Here is a 19,578-nt window from a genome sequence, read left to right as displayed (position 1 = left end):
AAATTATGACCACTTATGATAATATAATATAGACAATCTCTGGGTTATGAGTGTTCCCTTAGTGAACATTCAAAGTTACGTGATGTGCCCCCTAGCATTTGCAAACAAGGCTCAAAACTACAAATCTTGCAGCATGACAGCAGTTGTTCGCCCTTATAAACCACCGCAGAAGCTCTGCAACATTTGTCCTGCATATTTCAGGCCGAAATGGAGCTTAAGACAGCCAGATCCGGGCCTCAGGCGCTTCATTTCAGTAAGCAATGGGCTGAGGGAGGCCTGCAGAGGGCCGAACGGAGCATCAGAGGGCCAAATGGAATGTTGGCCGGATTCACCCCTCAGAAGCTTTATTCCGGACAATGGCAGCGGAGGCCCAAAAACAGAACTGCAGAGGGGCGCACACAGTTGAGAGGCTAGAGAGGAGCCTGCTTGCTAGATCTTCACAAGGGAAGTGCCCTGGCGTGGCAGGTCACTGGGGGTGGGGAAGCAGTTGTGGGGAGCATGAGATATTTCAGTGGGTCGGGGAGGCCTTGGGTGGTCTTAGGCAGATGGACTGTTCGAACAGTGGGCCCCCCATGACCTTCCCCACCCTGAATTACCTTGGGTAACGAGCCTCGCATTCGATTAGTGAATGCGTGGATGAAAGGAGGGAGCGATCCCATTCACCCTCATGTATCGGGTGGGCTTCAAATTTTTTAGCAACCAGTTCTCCAGGTTGCTATGTATGTGTAGCCTAGTTGGCCTCCTGCACCTCGGGGGGGGTTGTTTTTGCACTCCCCGAGCTCCAAAGGCTTTCCTCGAACCTCTGGGAGGGCGAAAACAGCCTCCCCGGGCTTCGGAGACATTCTGGAGGCCAGAAACAGGCCTCTTTCTGGCCTTCTGGATCCTTTGGGAGGCCCGGTTTTTGCCCTCCCCGAGCCTCTGTGCGGGCCTGGCATCCAAAATGGGATATGTGGGGACTTCTGGAAGGGGTGGGGTGGGTAGCCAGCCAGGGGTCGGATTTGCTGGTTCACTGAACCGGTAATTAAAAATGAAAAAATTAGCTACCGATTCGCCTGAATTGGGGTGAACCAGTAGCATCCCACCCCTGCCATGAATCCTCGGGTTACAAGGGCATGGAGCCTTGGGCAGGCTCGATTCCATTTGTAATGCGACGATTACCTGCAGCAATAACATTTAGACTTACATAGTGATTCACAGTGCTTTATAGCCCTCTCTAAGCAGTTTACAGAGTCAGCATGTTGCCCCCAACAATCTGGATCTTCATTTCACTGACCTCAGAAGGATGGAAGGCTGAGTCAACCTTGAGCCTGGTGAGATTCGAACTGCCAATTTGCAGGCAGCCAGCAGGCAGCAGAAGTAGCCTGCACTTCTGTATTCTAACTACTGTGCCACTGCGGCTCTTACTATAATAATAATAATCCCTTGACTATCTTTTCTCTCTCTTTATTTGTTTGGAATATTTTGAAATCAAATGCATAACATCTTTCCCAGTTTTGTAACAATTTTTCCTTCCTTTTTCCCATCATTAGCTGAGTTGTTGTGGTGTCCAGAACTACACCAACTGGAATACAAGCCCTTATTTTAGTGAACATGGAATTCCCCCAAGTTGTTGTATGAACACGAGTGACTGTAATTCTATGGACTTGCGTAACATGACTATTGCTCCTACTAAAATAAACCAGAAGGTATGGTTCATTTCAGGATTTCACAATAAAATATTTAATGCAGACATGCATACATGTATTTCTCTGTCTCTGTTATGCCCACTATTTTATGATCCTGTCTTTGGTTATTGATAATGTACTGAAACATGTTTCTGACAGGTTGTTAATGTTCTTATCCTGGTCATGATGTTTTCCAGTTATCAACAGGAAAAATATGTTTTCCACATAGACCCATTAATAAACTTCCTCAGTGATTTCTGAACTAACTTCCCTATACCTATTATAACTATAACCCCCCCCCCCCCCCCCGCTTTTTATAACTCTGTAATCCCTTAATTTGGGGTAGAGTTGGGGAGTCAATGGAGCTGAGCATTTACTGGCAGATGCCCTTCCTGACGCCACATAGAGTTTGCAGCAGATGATATATTTTTTTTTGCACCCTGAGAGAGAAACATTTGCCACTACCTAGGATTGAACTCTTAACCTTCCAAGTGGAAAGCGAGTATCTACACCACTCCTATTATGACTACAAACATCCCCATAATAATTATTGCTTAAAGCAAAGAATTCAGCAAATAGATTCAAATCTATTAGCAACTGCTTACAAATGGCAAGTCTACTTGAATCTATTTATGACAGTTTTCATGGCTGTCTTTTATTAGTTTCTGACTCCTTTTTTAAATTCATCATTTGGGACATGTTTCACATTTATATGTTAACAATCTACAATCTAAATGTAGAAAATAGAATAAGTGATCAGAGGCTATCCTTTATTAGATATGTTTTATTACTGTATATTTTATAGCTGTATGGAATTCATGTTGCAAGAAGAATACAGCAAAAATTGCCACAAATCAAGGTTTGTAAACATTGTTGCATCTTATAGTGTATGAAAACAAATGGAATGAATAAATATTAGAAAACTTTGTTTCATGGCACATATATAAAGCCAAATAGACTTTGTTTCACAAAAATATATTTTCTTCAGTGCTAAGGTTTACAGTAGAGGGAGCAAATCAACTCAGAAAAAAATAAACTATTGAATTCTACAAAAGTTTCATAAAAGAGCATTGAATGTTGATGCATTAGCAATAGCAATAGCACTTAGACTTGTATACCACTTTACAGTGCTTTACAGCCCTCTCTAAGTGGTTTTACAGAGTCAGAATATTGCCCCCAACAATCTGGATCCTCATTTTACCCACCTCGGAAGGATGGAAAGCTGAGTCAATCTTGAGCCTGGTGAGATTTGAACTGCCAAATTACAGGCAGCTGGCATTCAGCAGAAGTAGCCTGCAATATTGCACTCTAACCACTGCACCACTGTGCAGATACAGTATAAATACAGTATAAATCTTCAGTATAATGATAGGAGGAAATCACTTCAGTATAATGATAGGAGGAAATCAAATTCCAGGATGGGTGCACCCCTACTAAAAACACAGCAGAGTGAGCCTCTGTTCTCCTCACTTTGTGGGAGTCACAAGATTTTCCAGGAAAAAAATAATCGTGCAAGTACCCCTAATGCCAACCAACCAGTACTTCAAATTGCACTAAGAATCAAAGCAGTACAAGGCAAAACATGTGATTTTTCTCATGCCAGTATGTACCAGCCAGCATTTAGGCTGCATTTAGACCAACTAAAAGCTTCCCGGTCATCTTGAAAAGCAGCCCAATATATAGCATACTACAACAGATATATGCTATTGTAAATTAGATTAATTTCATGTCCAGTTATGTTGGCTCACACTCTTAGAATTCTTGGATTGGTTACCAAGAAGCCAATTGGTTTAAATTACAAGTATTTTGGAGGACACCAGGTCTGAGAAATCTGATTGGGTATGCTTCATTTACTTAAACAGCTTAAATATTATCAATGCAATGATTTTCATCTTCAGCACGTTTCAGAAATATACTCTGATGAAGCTGGTTTCTTTTCTACTAAAATATTTATAAGATAATAATCATATAGCATGAAATAAAGTGTGAGTACATTAATTAGAAAATGTTAACAAAAGGCATATTTTATCAGGTAATTTTGCTGATAATTTTTCAACAATTGTAATGAATATGCAGTGGGGACAGAAAATTAAAGAAGTATTTTAAATCATATTTGATTGTGACAAATTTCAGAAAAGTTGTATCTCTAGTAAATATTTTTCAAGTGATTAAACATGGACCAGAGGATATAATTTTGAAGAGCAATTAAATGTTCTTTGTTTTCTTTAGGGCTGTTATGATTTGGTGACCAGTTTTATGGAGACCAATATGGGAATCATAGCTGGAGTGGCTTTTGGAATTGCATTCTCACAGGTATACCATTTAATTGCTTTGAAGTGTGTTTGACCCAGCTTCAGGGAGGGATTATGGAGAGGTACATGCCTCAAACTGTTCATTAATGCTTAGGTAATCTGTTCATTGATTTTTCTTTTTCTAACTTAAATGGAGTTTCACCTAGAGAGTATCAGTTACAGCCCAACGAATGATGGCCTCAAGTGGGGAAAAGATTCTTCCATTGGATCAAATAAGGGTTAACCTAGTAAAAGTAGTGTAAATGGAGAATAAACAGCCCACATGACAAATAGTTGATTCATAGTTTGCATAACTTAGATTTGTCTTTGTTTAAAAGAAATATCAAATTTGGAATCTCATAATGTTTTAGAAAAGAATTAAGCATATGCTTAATTTGTCCCATTTAGAGGGTTATAGTTAAGACCATTCAACAAATATTTTTTATCAAGACTCAAGCAGTTAGCATTTGTTGTAAACAAATGTGGATTTTATGTAAATACTGCATCTAAAAATCAAAGTCAGGACAACATGCTAATGAAGCTGCTTTCCATGCGAATTTCTTTCTTCAGAAATTAGAAAACGTGTCCCTAAGTTTTTTATTTTTAAGCACAAAGGATTAAGTCTATCTTTTTGCTATAGTTATGTTAAAATAGTATGCCAAATGAAATTAATCATTCTAATTTACTGAGATTAGTCATAGATCTAAAGATGCTAAAAGTCATTTAATTCAACACACTGCTCTAAAATAAAGCCTAGTACTACCAGTCACATCTCATATTCAGAGTTGTATTTGTCAGTAATAAGAGGTATTCAGACCAATTTCTTTAACTCATTTGACAGTTTAGTTGGATTTTTTGTGATGCAGCTGCTGCTGAGGACAATGATGATAGCAGTTAAGAAATTAATAGCAGTTTAAATGCTGTTTTAGATTTCAATATTAACCATTAAATTGATTAATAGTAAAGTTAAAAAAAGCAAAGAAGCTAGTTCTGTATATAGTACATAGTTAATTTATGACATTCACTAAACAAAGTATATTAAATAATAGCAGTCAAAATTACTTTTCAAAAAAGTAAGCAGATTTATGAAGAATCTTAATGACAGGTGCAAGCATTCTCCTTGGTAGGGGGAGACAATTTTGGTGTTCAGGAACCCTGAATGCAGATGGATGGCAATATGTAACAAAGAACTCTTGTCATCAGCTTTCCAACTTGTCAGAATTTTTTTGTCTCACTGCCATTGAAAGTAGAATCTTGATTCTACTACATTAATCTTTTTGGTGGTGGTTCAGTGTGGCAGTATAATCTTGTTTGCATCATAGTAGTTCAGAAAAGAGAAGCAAAGATATATCTAGAGCTGCCTTTGAGATATCTCTGTTTTGTTTCCTATCAAAAGTTTATTCCATAGGTTGTAATAATTTAGAAGCTTAGAAACAAAAATGACATTATCTGGTAAAATTTGTTATCAAAGGGCACATGATGAAATAATATGGATGAATATTTTCCAATTACATCTAGATCAACAAATACTTAAGAAAAATAATTGTAAAATTCCATGTTGTAGCTATTACTTTGACAGGAGATTATTAATTTTAAAATACAGAAAAATTATAATATTACTTACAGCATGAGTTTATTTTCTTATTAATTAGGCAGGACTGAGACTAGGCACATGTGTAAAATATATTAGAAATCAATTTTTCAACATATTGTCTCTTAATTTTAATAATAGTATGGGAAAATATGTAGTCGTATGTTTTGTCTATACTATTATTTTCTACTTTTTGTTAGACAGTTCTCTTGTTAAAGTAAATTTAAATATTTGTGCATTATCTGAGTGAGGCAAAAACATTAATATCAACAAAATCTAAAACTGGAAGTCATTCCTAGGTACAGTTTGAATTTGAGAATAGTTTTGGGAAGGGGAACATTTCAATGATTGAAATGCTTTTTCAGAATAAAGTTACAAATATAGTCTAGAAATATTTTAAAACATACTATTTATTGAGAAAATAAGGCTTAAAATATATATTTTTCTAAAATTCACCAATGAGACATATCATTTGGCATTTTCATAAAATAGTGCCCTTTATAGATAAGACCAACTCAAATTTTCAGAAAATGATTCTTCTATGGTACTTATTAGAGGTAAAAGTAAAGAATGTCCATTTATTTCAAGAATTAGTCTATGATTTATAGCAAGGTTGGGCAATTAGAGTCCAAACCTATGGTGCTGCAAGCTGGAGGCCAATCACCAAGTGACTGGTAGTGAGACTTTGAGTTTGAAAAAGAAAAAAGGAAATAGAATAGATCCTATGCTTAACAACCCGCTCCAGCCAAATGCATGCATCTAGAAATGTCAACTTTGCCTTTTTAGCAACATCTTATCATTCCACCCCACTGCATTTCTTGGAGACTTAAAATAATTTCAAAATGTTGCTTTTAACTAAATTAAAGTTGCTCATTCAACTAATAGATATCCTGATCCACAGTCACATCCAAATATATTTCAAACAACTGAAAAATATGTTTGACCAGAGGCATGGTGAAGGATAAAAAAAATGAATGTGCATATCTAATTCAACATTTATGTAGCCTTTTGCCAAAAGCTAAATTCAGCAATGCAAAGAATAGACCCATGCTACTTATGTTTATTTGTTTATATCAAATTCCATTGTTCAATGGTATTCATTCTGAATAAAGGTTACTTTTAGGCACTCTATTTTGGCTGTAGGCTGTATAATATAAAATAATATTTCATTTCACATATTTCCACAAATTTAAAAATCTAAAATCCTTTTTGCAGACTCACTACATTTCATGACACTGGATTAAATGCATGATTCTTTTCCTTTCTCTTCTGCAGCTGATTGGCATGCTGTTGGCGTGTTGTCTGTCTCGGTTTATTACTGCCAATCAGTATGAGATGGTGTAACAAGGTGAGATTCTGCACATTGCATGCAAGATGCTTTTTTTCAGAGTCAGGCAAGTGCTTTGCTTTCCACTAGGAGTAAGATAGATTTTATAGCTGCTCTCTCCAGCATGGCTTTTTAATTGCAGTCAGCAATTTAATTGCAGTCATTGATATAAACCACCCAGAACAACATTGGCCTAGGCTGATGGGAGTTCATCAGCCTAGGCCAATGTTGTTCTGGGTGGTTTATATCAATGAAAAGATATTCAGTGCTGAATGACATTAATGATTTGCATTAATGATAAAGCAGAACAACAAAAAGAATTCTTTAGGGACTATCCTGTAATATAATTCTCCATTATTTTATTTTAAATTAATAAACAAAAGTAGCTTTTTAAAATACTACCTCTGCTGATATTCTGGAATGTGTGGTCTCATTCCCATCACTATAAAACTTGGCAACCCTAAACCCAAGGGTGGGATTCTACCTGGTTGGTCCAGTTCTATAGAACCAGTTGTTACGATTCTGCGCAGTTCGGAGAACCGGCAAATCGCTTCACTGGCTGGCCCTGCCCTGCCCTGCCCACTCCTTACCTGGCATTCATGCCATCCAACTTGCCTGCCTTTGGTAAGTTACTAGTTTTCCTTTTTTTCCCCCAACCATCAGCTGTTCTGCTGTGCCGGGAGATTTAGATTAGCTAGAAAGCAGGAAATCATTGGTTTTCTTGCTTTCTAGCTAATCTAAAAGCAGAGCTGAACCTTTCTTAGGACTGAAGCTTCTATTTTTCAGTGCAGACTCCAGTAATATATTGCAGAAAGGTAGAAATGAATCTGTGATTCTGTGAGCAACTCAATCTGCCTGCCTGCTTTGCCCGATTTTGGGTAAAAGTTGCCCTTTTTTATTAAAAAATATATATATTTACATCAATATTTACATAAAAGCCACGCCAGCAAGTCACATGACCAACAAGCCACACCCAGTCAAGCCATGCCTACCCAGTCACATGACCAACAAGCCACACCCACAAATTAGGCCATGCCCACAGAACTGGTTGTTAAGAAATTTGAATCCTACCTCTGCCTAAACCCATATTTAAAATCAGTGCAGGAATTTTGCCTCATTTTACAACCTTTCTTGCCACAGTTGTTAAGTGAATATTTGCAGTGGTTAAGTTAGTAACCTGATTATTAAGTGAATCTGGTTTCCCCATTGACATTGCTTGTTAGAAGGGCACAAAAGGTGATCATATGACCCAAGGACATTGCAAATATTATAAATATGAATCAGTTGCTAAGCATCTAAATTTTGATCATGTAACCATGGGGATGCTGCAATGGTCATAAGTATGAAAAGTGATCATAAGTCACTCTTTTCAGTGCCGTTGTAACTTTGAATGGTCACTAAAAAAAACATTGTAACTTGAGGACTACCTGTAATGGATTAGATGTAGATTTAAAAGGTGAAAATTATCCAGAAAAGCCAGAAACATTCTTGGCCACTAGAACTATTGATCTAAAAAAATTGTTTCATTTGACTCCTTTTTAAAAAAAACCCAAAGGTACAATTTTAGCATGCTCTTAGATTTGACTTTCTACCCATTTGATTCCCCTTCAGCCAGGAGTATTTTTGTTCAGCATAAGCTTATGCATAAATCATGCCTATTCACAGAGAAATTGGATCCTTATCATAGCCATGCATGCTTTCTTAACACCTATGATAATATGCACTGCACGAAAGCTGGTTCATGGCCTTCATAGTAGAACAGAAACTTGAGCAGAAACCCAATGTAGCAGTAAATGTTCCAAATGGAACCAGAACGTTCAGAGTAAGTCTACTACATACCAGTCTACTCTGGACACAGAATGTGGTTCATTGCTTTTGAAGCCGTCAGTGTTTTAGATTTATACTGAATGTCCAGTGATCTGTTTAGCTCATCCAAAGTGTATATGAACATATAATCAGTGTCCTGAATCCTTGTATGAATTCCCTTTTAATTCAGTGTAGGAGTAGATTCATACACAAACATATGTGAGAGGTCCTTGGTGCTCCATGAGTTTGGTTGTTTGCCTGCCAACATTTCATTACCCAAATTAGTTAACATAATCAGTGCTAGTCCTGTAACTTCACTAGCAATGATGTTATCTAATTTGAGTCATGAAATGTTAGCAAGGAAACGACCAAGTTCAGAGAGTACCAATGATCCCTCATTTTAACCTTGAGTTACCAATATTCTCCATTATTGGTAAAAAAAACCTCTTCATACTCTACATAAATGACCTCTGTGATCATATTAAGAGCAACTGCATTCTCTTCGCTGATAATGTAAAGCTATTCAACACCACAGACAATACTACCCTCCAAAAAGACCTTGACTATGTATCAGAATGGTCAATCAAATAGCAACTTCAAATCTCAACAAATAAATGCTCTGTCTTACATATTGGCAAAAAAAAACCCCAGGAAAATAAAATACAAGCTAAATAGTCAAGGCCTTCTTGAGGATCCAAACTCTGTCAAGGACCTTGGAGTACTCATCTCTAATGATCTAAGTGCTGGAACCCACTGTAACTACATAGCCAAAAAGGCATTAAGAGTTGTTAATCTAATCCTATGTAGCTTCTTCTCTGGTAATATCACACTACTAACTAGAGCATACAAAACATTTGCTAGACCTATACTTGAATAGAGCTCATCAGTCTGGAACCCATATCATGTATCTGATATTAACACAATTGAGAAGGTCCAGAAATATTTCACAAGAAGAGTTCTCCACTCCTCTACTCATTGCAGAATACCTTATGCCACCAGGCTTGAAACTCTACACCTAGAAAACCTAGAACTACGCCATCTTCAGTCCGATCTAAATATAGTATATAAAATCATATATTGCAATGTCCTACCTGCAAATGAATACTTCAGCTTCAACGATAATACAAGAGCACACAATAGATATAAACTCAAGGTTAACCACACCAAACTTGATTGCAGAAAATACGACTTCAGCAACAGAGTGGTCAATGTCTGGAATACTTTATCTGACTCTGTGGTTTCTTCCCCAAACCCCAAAAACTTTAGCCTTAGACTGTCTACTATTGACCTCAGACCCTTCCTAAGAGGACTGTGCATAAGTGCACCAATCGTGCCTACCATCGCTGTCCTATTGTTTCTTTTTATTTTTCTTTTTTTTTTTTTTAATAAATTTTTATTATTTTTTTAACATACAAAACACAACAACAAAACATAAAAGTATCAGCTCCCCCATATTTTTGTACACACAGTAAGTCGGTTGGTCCATCGGTTTTGTGCATTCACCTCATAGTCACAATTACAGTTACTTTATATAATACTCTTATCAATACAAATTTATAAATCCTAGTATCGCTATTAAAGAAGAAAAAAAAAAATTGACTAAACTTTTATTCGGTCATGCCTTTATGAGATAACTATATTTTAAATATTTTATTCTAAAACAAATCTTATAATCATACCAATTCTATCCCAAATATGAAAAAGAAAGAAACAAAGAAAACTATTATATAGATATAGTATCAAAAACCAATAAAAGGAAAGGGAAAATAAAGTCATTATTATTCCTTATTATCTAACTTTTATATTTTAATATTTCATCATTCAACCATTGATAGAAAAGATCCCAAACTAAATAAAATTGTTTATCTTCTTGCTCTCTAATTTCAAAAGTCAATCTACTCATCTCAGCACATTCCAAAATTTTCTTTACAACTTCTTCTTGCAATGGAATTTTCTCATTTTTCCAATTTTTTGCAAATACAATCCTAGCAGCAGTCAATACATTTACAATCAAATATTTCAACTCTTTACTATAAGTATCTGGTAGTATTCCCAATAGAAAAACTCCGGTTTCAAGTCTATATGCTTCTTTGTCATTTTTTCCAGCCACATGTGGATTTTAGTCCAATATTTTCTAGCATCCTCACAAGTCCACCACATGTGATAGTATGAACCAGGTTTCTGATAACATTTCCAGCATTTTTCGGATTTGTTCTTGAACATTCTTGCTATCCTTGTCGGGGAAAATGCCACCTGTAAAACATCTTATACAAGTTTTCTTTATAGGCTGTAGACATTGTCATTTTATAATTTTGCGACCATAATTTCTGCCATTTCTCTAAATCAATCCCATATCCAAAATTCCTCCCCACGCAATCATAGTTTCTTTAACTTGTTCTTCCTCAAGCTTAATTTGCAATAAATAACCATACAATTTTTTAATCACCTTTTCATCAGTACCCATCAAAATCTTATCCAAGTCAGTTTGCTTATCATAAAATCCCTCTGCTTTGGAATCCTCATAGTACTTTGAATGTATTTGCAAATATGAAAACCAATTCATCTGTATACCTTGTTCTTCCAATTTTTGCATCGATTTAAGTTCACCCTTTTCATCTAATAATTCCCCATAGTTAACTGTTTGTTCCTTTTTATAAATTATAGGATAAGAGAACGCTTCTATCGTCGATAACCAAACTGGAATTTTCAAATAACACTGTTTTTTTATCTTCTCCCAATTCAACCACAGAGACTCCCGTATATAATGTCTTCTAAAATACCCCTGTGTTTTAGTTCCCTTGTACCATAAAAAAGCATGCCAGCCCAACAACAAATCATGACCTTCTAATGTCAACAATCTGGTTTTCCTTAATGTTATCCATTCTTTAACCCACGTCAAGTTTGCAGCTTGGTAGTACAACTCCCAATTAGGCAGACCAAACCCTCCTCTAAATCTAGCATCCTGTAAAAGCTTTAACTTTATTCTTGCTTTCTTGCCTTGCCATATATACTTCAAAACAATTTTATTTAAATCCTCAAAATATTCTTTTCCAAGCCTAATTGGTATTGTTTGAAACAAAAATAAGACTCTGGGTAAAATGTTCATCTTGATTATTGAAATCCTTCCTATTAATGACAATTGTAAGTTCTCCCATTTTTTCAAATCTTGAGCTATCTGTTGTTTAAGTTTAATATAATTATTCTCCTTCAATGTACTACATCTTGATGTCAAATATATCCCCAGATACTTAACCTTGTTTGTAACTTGAATTTTTAACAGTTCTGCCAACTCTTCCCTTTGTTTCAGCAACATATTCTTTGACAAAATCTTTGTTTTATCTCTATTTATTTTCAGACCAGCCACCTCCCCATAGACCTCTATCTTTTCCAACAGTTTCGAGGCTGTTTCTATAGGGTCTTCCAAGATAAAGACTAGGTCATCTGCAAAGGCTTGTAGTTTAAATTCTTCCTTTTAATTTTCATTCCTTTTATAGTTTTATCTTCTCTGATATTTCTATTCAACACTTCCAAAGTCAATACAAATATCAAGGGAGAAAGAGGACAACCTTGTCTTGTGCCTTTTCTTATATTAATAGGATCTGTAAATTCTCCCTCCATCATTACCTTAGCTGTTTGTTCATTATAAATTGCTTCTATTGCCTGAATAAATCTTCTAGCAAAGCCCATCGGTTCCATTAAAAGTAACATAAATCTCCAATTCACGTTATCAAATGCCTTTTGAGCATCTAAAAATATCAAAGCCATTTGCTTTTCAGGATGCGCCTCATAGTATTCCAGGGTGTCCAGAATTACTCTCATATTGTCTCTGATTTGTCGCTTTGGCAAAAACCCATTTTGGTCTGGGTGGATAAAGTTATTCAAGTACTTTTTAAGTCTTTCTGCTAAAATTGAAGCAAAAATTTTATAATCTGCATTCAGTAAAGAAATCGGTCTATAATTCTTGATTTGCAGTAGGTCCGCCTCCTCTTTTGGAATAAGTGTAATGTAAGCCTCTGACCATGTTTTAGGTATCATCTTTTTTAACATAACTTCATTCATAACTTCTAACAGTGGAATACACAGTGATTCTTGAAAGATTTTATAAAATTCTACAGGAAACCCGTCTGGACCTGGTGCCTTTCCATTATTTTGTTTCTTAAGTGCTTGGCTTAACTCCATCATTCTTATATTACTTTCTAGCATTTCTTCAATCTCTTTAGGTATCTTAGGTAGATTTGCATTCTGCAAGTATTGTTTAACTTTCTCCTCATCAATGTCTTCTTTCTTATACAAATGCTTATAAAAATCATAAATAATATCTTTTTTTTCTTTGCTGCCATAACAAATTTTACCTTGGTCGTCTATTAACTGCGGTATTTTCCTCGACTCTTTCTCCTTTCTCAATTTGTATGCTAGCCATCTACCTGGCTTATTTGCATCCTCAAAATAATTCTGTTTAGCATTCCTAATTTTCTGTGCCAATTCTTCTTTCTCTATTAAGTCCATTTTATGTTTAGTTATATCCAGTTTCATTTTAACATCTTTTCTGTGTGGCATTTTCTGTAATTCTTTTTCAAGTCCCTTATATTCATCATCCAAGGCTTTAAGAGTTCGCTTTTTCTGTTATTCTTTTTCTTGTATAGTCTATTATCAAGCCTCTAACATAGGCCTTCATTGTGTCCCAAACATTCTGTATTGAGGTGTCTTCTTTTCTATTCTCTTTAAAGAAGAAGGCCAATTCTTTCTCCATCCATTGTATAAATTCCTTATCCTTTAAAATAGAATTATTTAATGTCCATCTCGATCTTTTCCTTTGTCCCTTCCATTCAATTGTCAATGGGTTATGGTCAGCCCAAGTACTTGTTTCAATATTTACTTCTTGAATACTAGACATTAAATCTGTTGAGATCCAAATCATATCCAGTCTGGACCATGATAGATGCCTATTTGAATAGAACGTAAATTGCTTAGATTTATCATTTCTTTCTCTCCATATGTCTTTTAAAGTTAATTCATCTATCATTTTAAAAAAGGATTTAGGAAGAGTTTTCCTGTTATGCTTTACTGCTGTTGCAATATAGTCAAGTCTATTATCCACAATTCCATTAAAGTCTCCCATCATAATTACATTAGCATAGTCAAGTTCGGCAGTCTTAGTATGTAATTTTCTATAGAATTCTTCCTGTTTATCATTCGGTGCATAAATTGCAATCAAAAGTATCTTTCTATTATTGTCCATTATTTCTACCATTAATATTCTCCCATCATCATCTGTATAAATCATTTTTGCTGGAATGGCCTGTTTAATATATAAACCACCCCTCTTTTCTTGGATTGTGTCAAAGAGGTAAACAATTTCCCTAATTTTGGTTGTAATAACAATTGTTCATGTTGCTTTTTAATATGAACTTCTTGTAAACAAATTATGTCGAACCTTAATTTCATTAATTTATGGAAAGTCTTCCTTCTCTTAGCAGCTGAATTCAGTCCATTTATATTCATTGTAATCAATTTTTTCTCTTCCATAATTATGTTTTATATTTAGATTTAACCACTCTCGTGGGTCTTGCCTCACGTTGATCTTTAATATCCACTTGTCCACCTACTGCACCTTCTTCTTTTCCAACCTCCATTTGTTCCTCTTGGGATTCAATTGATGGGACCTCCTTTCCTGCTCCTCCTTCTCTGCCTCCAAAAACCTCTGCACAAAACAGTTCTGCTTTCTCGATTGAATCAATTCTATGTCTCTGTTCCTGCCACGTAAACATCAATCCTTCTGGAATCAACCACCTGTAAGACACCTCTTTTTCCAATAACCTTTTAGTCAGGAATCGGTATTCTCTTCTCATCTCTCTCACTCTTCTAGGTATTTGTTTTAAAACCAAAATTTCTTTACCTTTATATTTCAGTGGCTTCTCTCTTGCTGCTTGCAATATTTGTGTCTTCAAAGATTTTTTAATAAATCTAATATGAACTTCTCTGGGTAGGTTATTTCTCATCGCATATCTTGTAAAAACTCGATATATCTCATCAATTCCATCCATCATCTTCTCTTCTATTATCTCGAGCGCCTCCGCCAGAATTCCTACCATTATCGCAGCCAAATCTTGTCCTTTTTCTTCTTCTATATTTTGAAATCTAAGATAAAATTCTGATCTATCCAACTCCCACTTCAACATCTCACTTTTTTCTTGTTCAATCGCTGTTAATCTATTGTCGATATTTCCAATTTTCTCCTCTCTTTGTTTGCCTCCCTCTTCAACATTTTGGAGTCTCTCTTCATATTTTTCCATCATCTGTTCCATCCTACCTGTTCTTTGTTCAATCGTATCCATTTTTACCTTAAGATCTTGAATTCCTTGCATAATCATCTGGAAGGATACTCTTTCTTGTTCTTTTTCTTTCTCTTTATCTTGCTTTAACAATGTCTGAATTGAGCGCTGTCCAGATGGTGGGGAGGCAGAAGCAGACATAGAGGCACCCGAAGATATAAATTTCTTACTCATTTTAAGTGGTTCCAACTCTTCAAGTTTTTTCAAATTTTAATCCACAAAAAAAAAGAGAAAAAAATATGAAATTATAATCCAAGGTAAAAAGGCCAACAATAAAAAAGCCAAAAGTGAGAGAAAAAAAGAAAAAAAGAAAAAAAAAAATTCTTCAAATTCTTCCTGACCTTAGTCCAATAAAAAAAGAAAAAAAAACCATAAAAAAAAGTAACAGTAAAAATAAAAACCCAATAATAATAATAAACAAGACAAAGCCAAAAAAGAAGAAGGGAAGAAGAAAAAGAGAAAAAACAAAAAACAAAACAAAAACCAAGAAAAATAAGTTTCTTCAGATTCCACACCTTAGTCCAGCCAGAAAAAAAAAAAAAAAACCTCAATTGAAAAAAGGAAAAAGAAATAGTCCGCTGATGTACATTAAAAAAAAAAGGAAAAAAGAAAAAACAGGATCCAAATAGGCAAAAGAAAAAATAAAATCAGTTAAATCAAAATAAAATAAAAGTAGAAAAAAGAAATTCAGAGGCTTCCCTTTGCAAATAAATCAAGCTTAAAAGTAAGGACCTTGATGTTAGTGAAGGGGTTGGCAGAACTCAAAAAAAACAACAACAACACTGCACTCTATTTAATTATCCAAGGCTCTAATTATAACTCCCTTCTCTTTCCCACAAGCTTCAAAGCTGAGCCATGTATATCCAGAAAGACACCTGTAATAATATTCCACAAAGTGCTTTCCTCTATCTTATCAGGGGATGTCCTTGAGAAGAAGAGTCTGTTTTTTATTTTTTTTTTAAATATTTCCGAGCCTCTAGGTGGCAGTGTTACAAAGTATCATAGTTCTCACTTTCCCCCCTCCTCTCTTAAGGGAAAGCCGGCTTGCAATACACAAAACAGAAACAGAAAAGTCAAACAAAGTCAAGAGAAGCCTCTAGCCCAGAAAAAAAAAAAAAAAGTCCAGAAGAAGAATAAAACATATGAATATATAAAAGAAAAAAGAAAACAGTCCAGTTATCCAATAAATAACAATAGAGTCCGGAAGCAAAGAAAAGAAAAAAAAATGGATTCTCTCTTTGACGTTTCCCTAAAAAAACGCCGCTAAGTCAATTTTGTCAAAAAACAAAACAAAAATCACACAGGTTTCTTCAGATAATTAGAGTAAACTTTCAAAACTCAAAAAATTAAATAAAAAAAAAGAAGTTCTCACCCAACCGACAAACTCTTTCTCAAACTCTTTCCGTCTGGAGCCGCCCCGGCCTCAGCAGCATGGGGGCTGCCTCTCCGCCGCTGGCAAGAAGAGCTTCACCCGGGCTCTCCAGGGATTTTGCGGTATCCCCGGAGTCCTCAGGGTATGCTCTTCACGATGGCTGTCCCTACGGGACAGCGTAGGTCCGTTGGACCGGCCGGTGGCGGAGATATCGGCTGCAATCGAGGAGCTCGATTGCAGACCGTATCGCCACGGCGCAAGCTCCTCCCATCTCTTCTTTTTATTTTTCTTATAAGTATCCATCTCATGTATTGAAAACTATGTTTATTCTTATATCTGTATCTTGTAATTGATTGACAAATCAAGTCAAATAAATAAATAAATAGATAGATAAATAAAATAAAAACAAAAACATATAATGTTATATAATGTTATTATATTATTTTGCAGAAAAGGGAGGAATTCCTGAGAACATAGAAGTTATTTGCATTCATAGGAAACCTGTGCAGGACATTCAAAGATATGAGCAAATAGAAAGTGAAATAAATGGCTTAGTCCAACGTTTCCAGGGATTCTAATATTGTAATTTTATTGCCCATAACAGTTGTTTGTATACAGAAAGTTCTATTAATACACTGAAATCAATGCAGGACTTCTTGATCATGTGGTCAATATGTTATATAATTCCCATGGTTTAAATAGAGCTAGATCTTGAGTTCCTAATTATTCAGTATGACATCTACCATATAGCAAAAAACATTTTAAAAATAGTGATTCCCCTAGTGGTTTTACAGGAGTACTACTTAAAGGAATCACCAAAGTTGCAGTGCAGGGAGAAATGTGCATTTGATGTCCCTTGAGGTAGTAGTGTGAGAGAAATTATTACCAATATATTAGATTGCTTGCTTCCAGAGTTCCTTTCATTGGTGAATTAGTTGACTTCTCCATCAGAGTCACCTGGGAGAAAATTTATTTACAGGTAGTCCTCGATTAACAACAGTTCATTTAGTGACCATTCAAAATTACAGTGACACTGAAAAAGTCACTTATGATCGTTTTTCACACTTACAATCATTGCAGTGTCCCTGTGGTCACATGATCAAAATTCAGATGATTGGCAACTGGTTCATATTTAAGACAATTACAGTGTTCTAATCCTAATCCTGTGATCAGATTTTGCAACCTTGTGACAAGCAAAGTCAATGGGAAATCCAGATTCACTTAACTATTATGTTACTAACTTAACAAATAACATGATTCACTTAACAACTGTGGCAAGAAAGGTTGTAAAATGGGAAAAACTCACTTAACAAATGTTTCACTTAGCAACATATATTTTGGGCTCAATTATGGTTGTAATTGGAGAATTACCTGTGCACAATAGAAATCTTATGATTGATGGAAATGAAAAAAATAATTATTACCTTATAATAATTATCTTCCTTTCTGTACATCTCCAGGAGTATGAAATACAGTACCTGTTTTCAATCAGGAACTAGAAATTTCTTGGAAGACTTCTAAAGAATGTTAGAGCACACATAACACAACTACACATATACACACATAAAGACAACACTTTCTCAACTTTGTACCATGCATAATGTACCATTCCGTGAAGTACTGCCGTGCCACAAATTGTTGCCTGAACCATTGAACATCCAGTACTGTGCACTCCATCTCAACAACTGTGCATATGATGGCACTGTATGTTTGTTCTTGATCAGACAGTAGTTGCATTGTAAAGTTAAAGGAGGTAATTCATTGACAGCAATGATTAGGCTGTGCATGTAGTGACTGGAAGGCACCATTAGCCTTTCACCATGGTTAATAAATGTTGCACACATCCATATTAAGCCTGTATAGAAATATATATATTATTTTGGTTTATCAAATTTTTCATTTCTTGATTTTGTTTATACTTTTACTAAAGTGTGTCAGTCTATATAATCTCCCCTTTCCAACCACTGCCCAAAATAAAATAAAAAATCATTTACATAACTTGGGGGATACTTGAAAATAAATGTGCAAAATCTGGTTGAGGGAAATTAATGTATTGGTATTCTGCTACATCTTTCATTCTTGATCAGTATTGTATGCCTAGTGTTTTTGCCAATAGGCCTTTGTCTAGTGCATTTTGCCTCAGAATCTGAACTTGTGTGATAATTACTAAGGTGTGTTGTTTGCTTACTGTGAAGCCGATAATTTTGCTTTCTTTGATTAGATAAATTATAAATCAGATTGTGCTATAATGCAACTTTTTTCTTATGCCCTTCTTTTGTTTTATTCTCCTTTTGCATTGAAGTTGCCACCAAATTCATTGTCAAATCAATCAAAATAATAACTAAAAGAATGTGTGGAATATTTTTCAGGATGGGGAAGAATAGTTTAAGACCTTTCTAAAAAAAACTAGGATTTTTTTAAAATAAGGCCTCTGTCTAGCATGCCGACAAGAATGCATTGATATTGTATTCGTGATATATATATATTAATAAATGGAACCATTACAGATTTCTACTGGCTTCCCTTTATTTTTGTTTTATTGATACCTTGTTATCTGTGGCTGTGTTATAAAAGTATGTGCTTTAAAACATATCTGAATATATCATGATTGCTAGCATGTTCTAAAGTGTTTAATATATGATGTTATTTTTTCTAATTACCATGTTAATATTACATATTAATATTCGGCAGTTATTTACCATATGCAGCCTGACTTAGTGCTTGATTTTGTCATTGGTTTTGCCATAGAGTTTTCGGTGTCACTGTGACATCTTGCACAAGAGCAAGATGTTAGCTTTGGTTTCATCTGAAGATAAAGGAACATCTGGATAACCCTGTGATAAAAGAGAGATGTTCATGTGTGATTTGTGATTGCACTCCTCTCAAGCTTTAATAAACATTAGGCTCTAAAATCCACTGCCTTCTCTCCCCCAACTCTTTCCTCTGTTCGCCAGTGAACAGAACTAAAATCTTGAATTAACAATTGAGGTCAGGTTCTGAGGAATCTCTGGCCAATTCTGCAGATTCATTACATGGCTTGTATTGAGGCTCAAGCTGAGAATCCTGGTTACCCAATCAGTGGAGAAAAGGTCATGTTAGAATGCTGGGCTTTGGGGCTAAAACACATGCAGCCACATGTGTAAGTTTCAGGATGATTTGCCCAATGAGCGATACAGATGCTGAATGGAATAATTT

At 35.3% G+C, this 19,578-nt stretch overlaps 1 protein-coding gene across 2 annotated transcripts in view; it reads left to right on the top strand.

Moving 5' to 3' along the window:
• TSPAN7 (tetraspanin 7) overlaps positions 1-18,895 on the top strand; it is a 108,073-nt gene extending 89,178 nt beyond the window's left edge. For both annotated transcript variants that reach the window (XM_026713673.2, XM_026713672.2), the window contains 4 exons: positions 1,530-1,685; positions 3,894-3,977; positions 6,822-6,894; positions 17,844-18,895. In XM_026713673.2, coding sequence (XP_026569458.1) covers positions 1,530-1,685; positions 3,894-3,977; positions 6,822-6,890 — 309 coding nt within the window. In that variant the 3' untranslated portion in view covers positions 6,891-6,894; positions 17,844-18,895. The remainder of the gene's footprint in view (positions 1-1,529; positions 1,686-3,893; positions 3,978-6,821; positions 6,895-17,843) is intronic.
• The last annotated feature ends 683 nt before the right edge of the window (positions 18,896-19,578 follow it).

This window comes from Pseudonaja textilis, chromosome 7 (genome assembly GCF_049901715.1).
Source record: "Pseudonaja textilis isolate UNSWEBS1 chromosome 7, rPseTex1.2, whole genome shotgun sequence".
In the NCBI taxonomy this organism is placed as follows: domain Eukaryota; kingdom Metazoa; phylum Chordata; class Lepidosauria; order Squamata; family Elapidae; genus Pseudonaja; species Pseudonaja textilis.
Note: the sequence above shows the minus strand (reverse complement) of the source record. Positions and strands in the feature narration are given on the sequence as shown.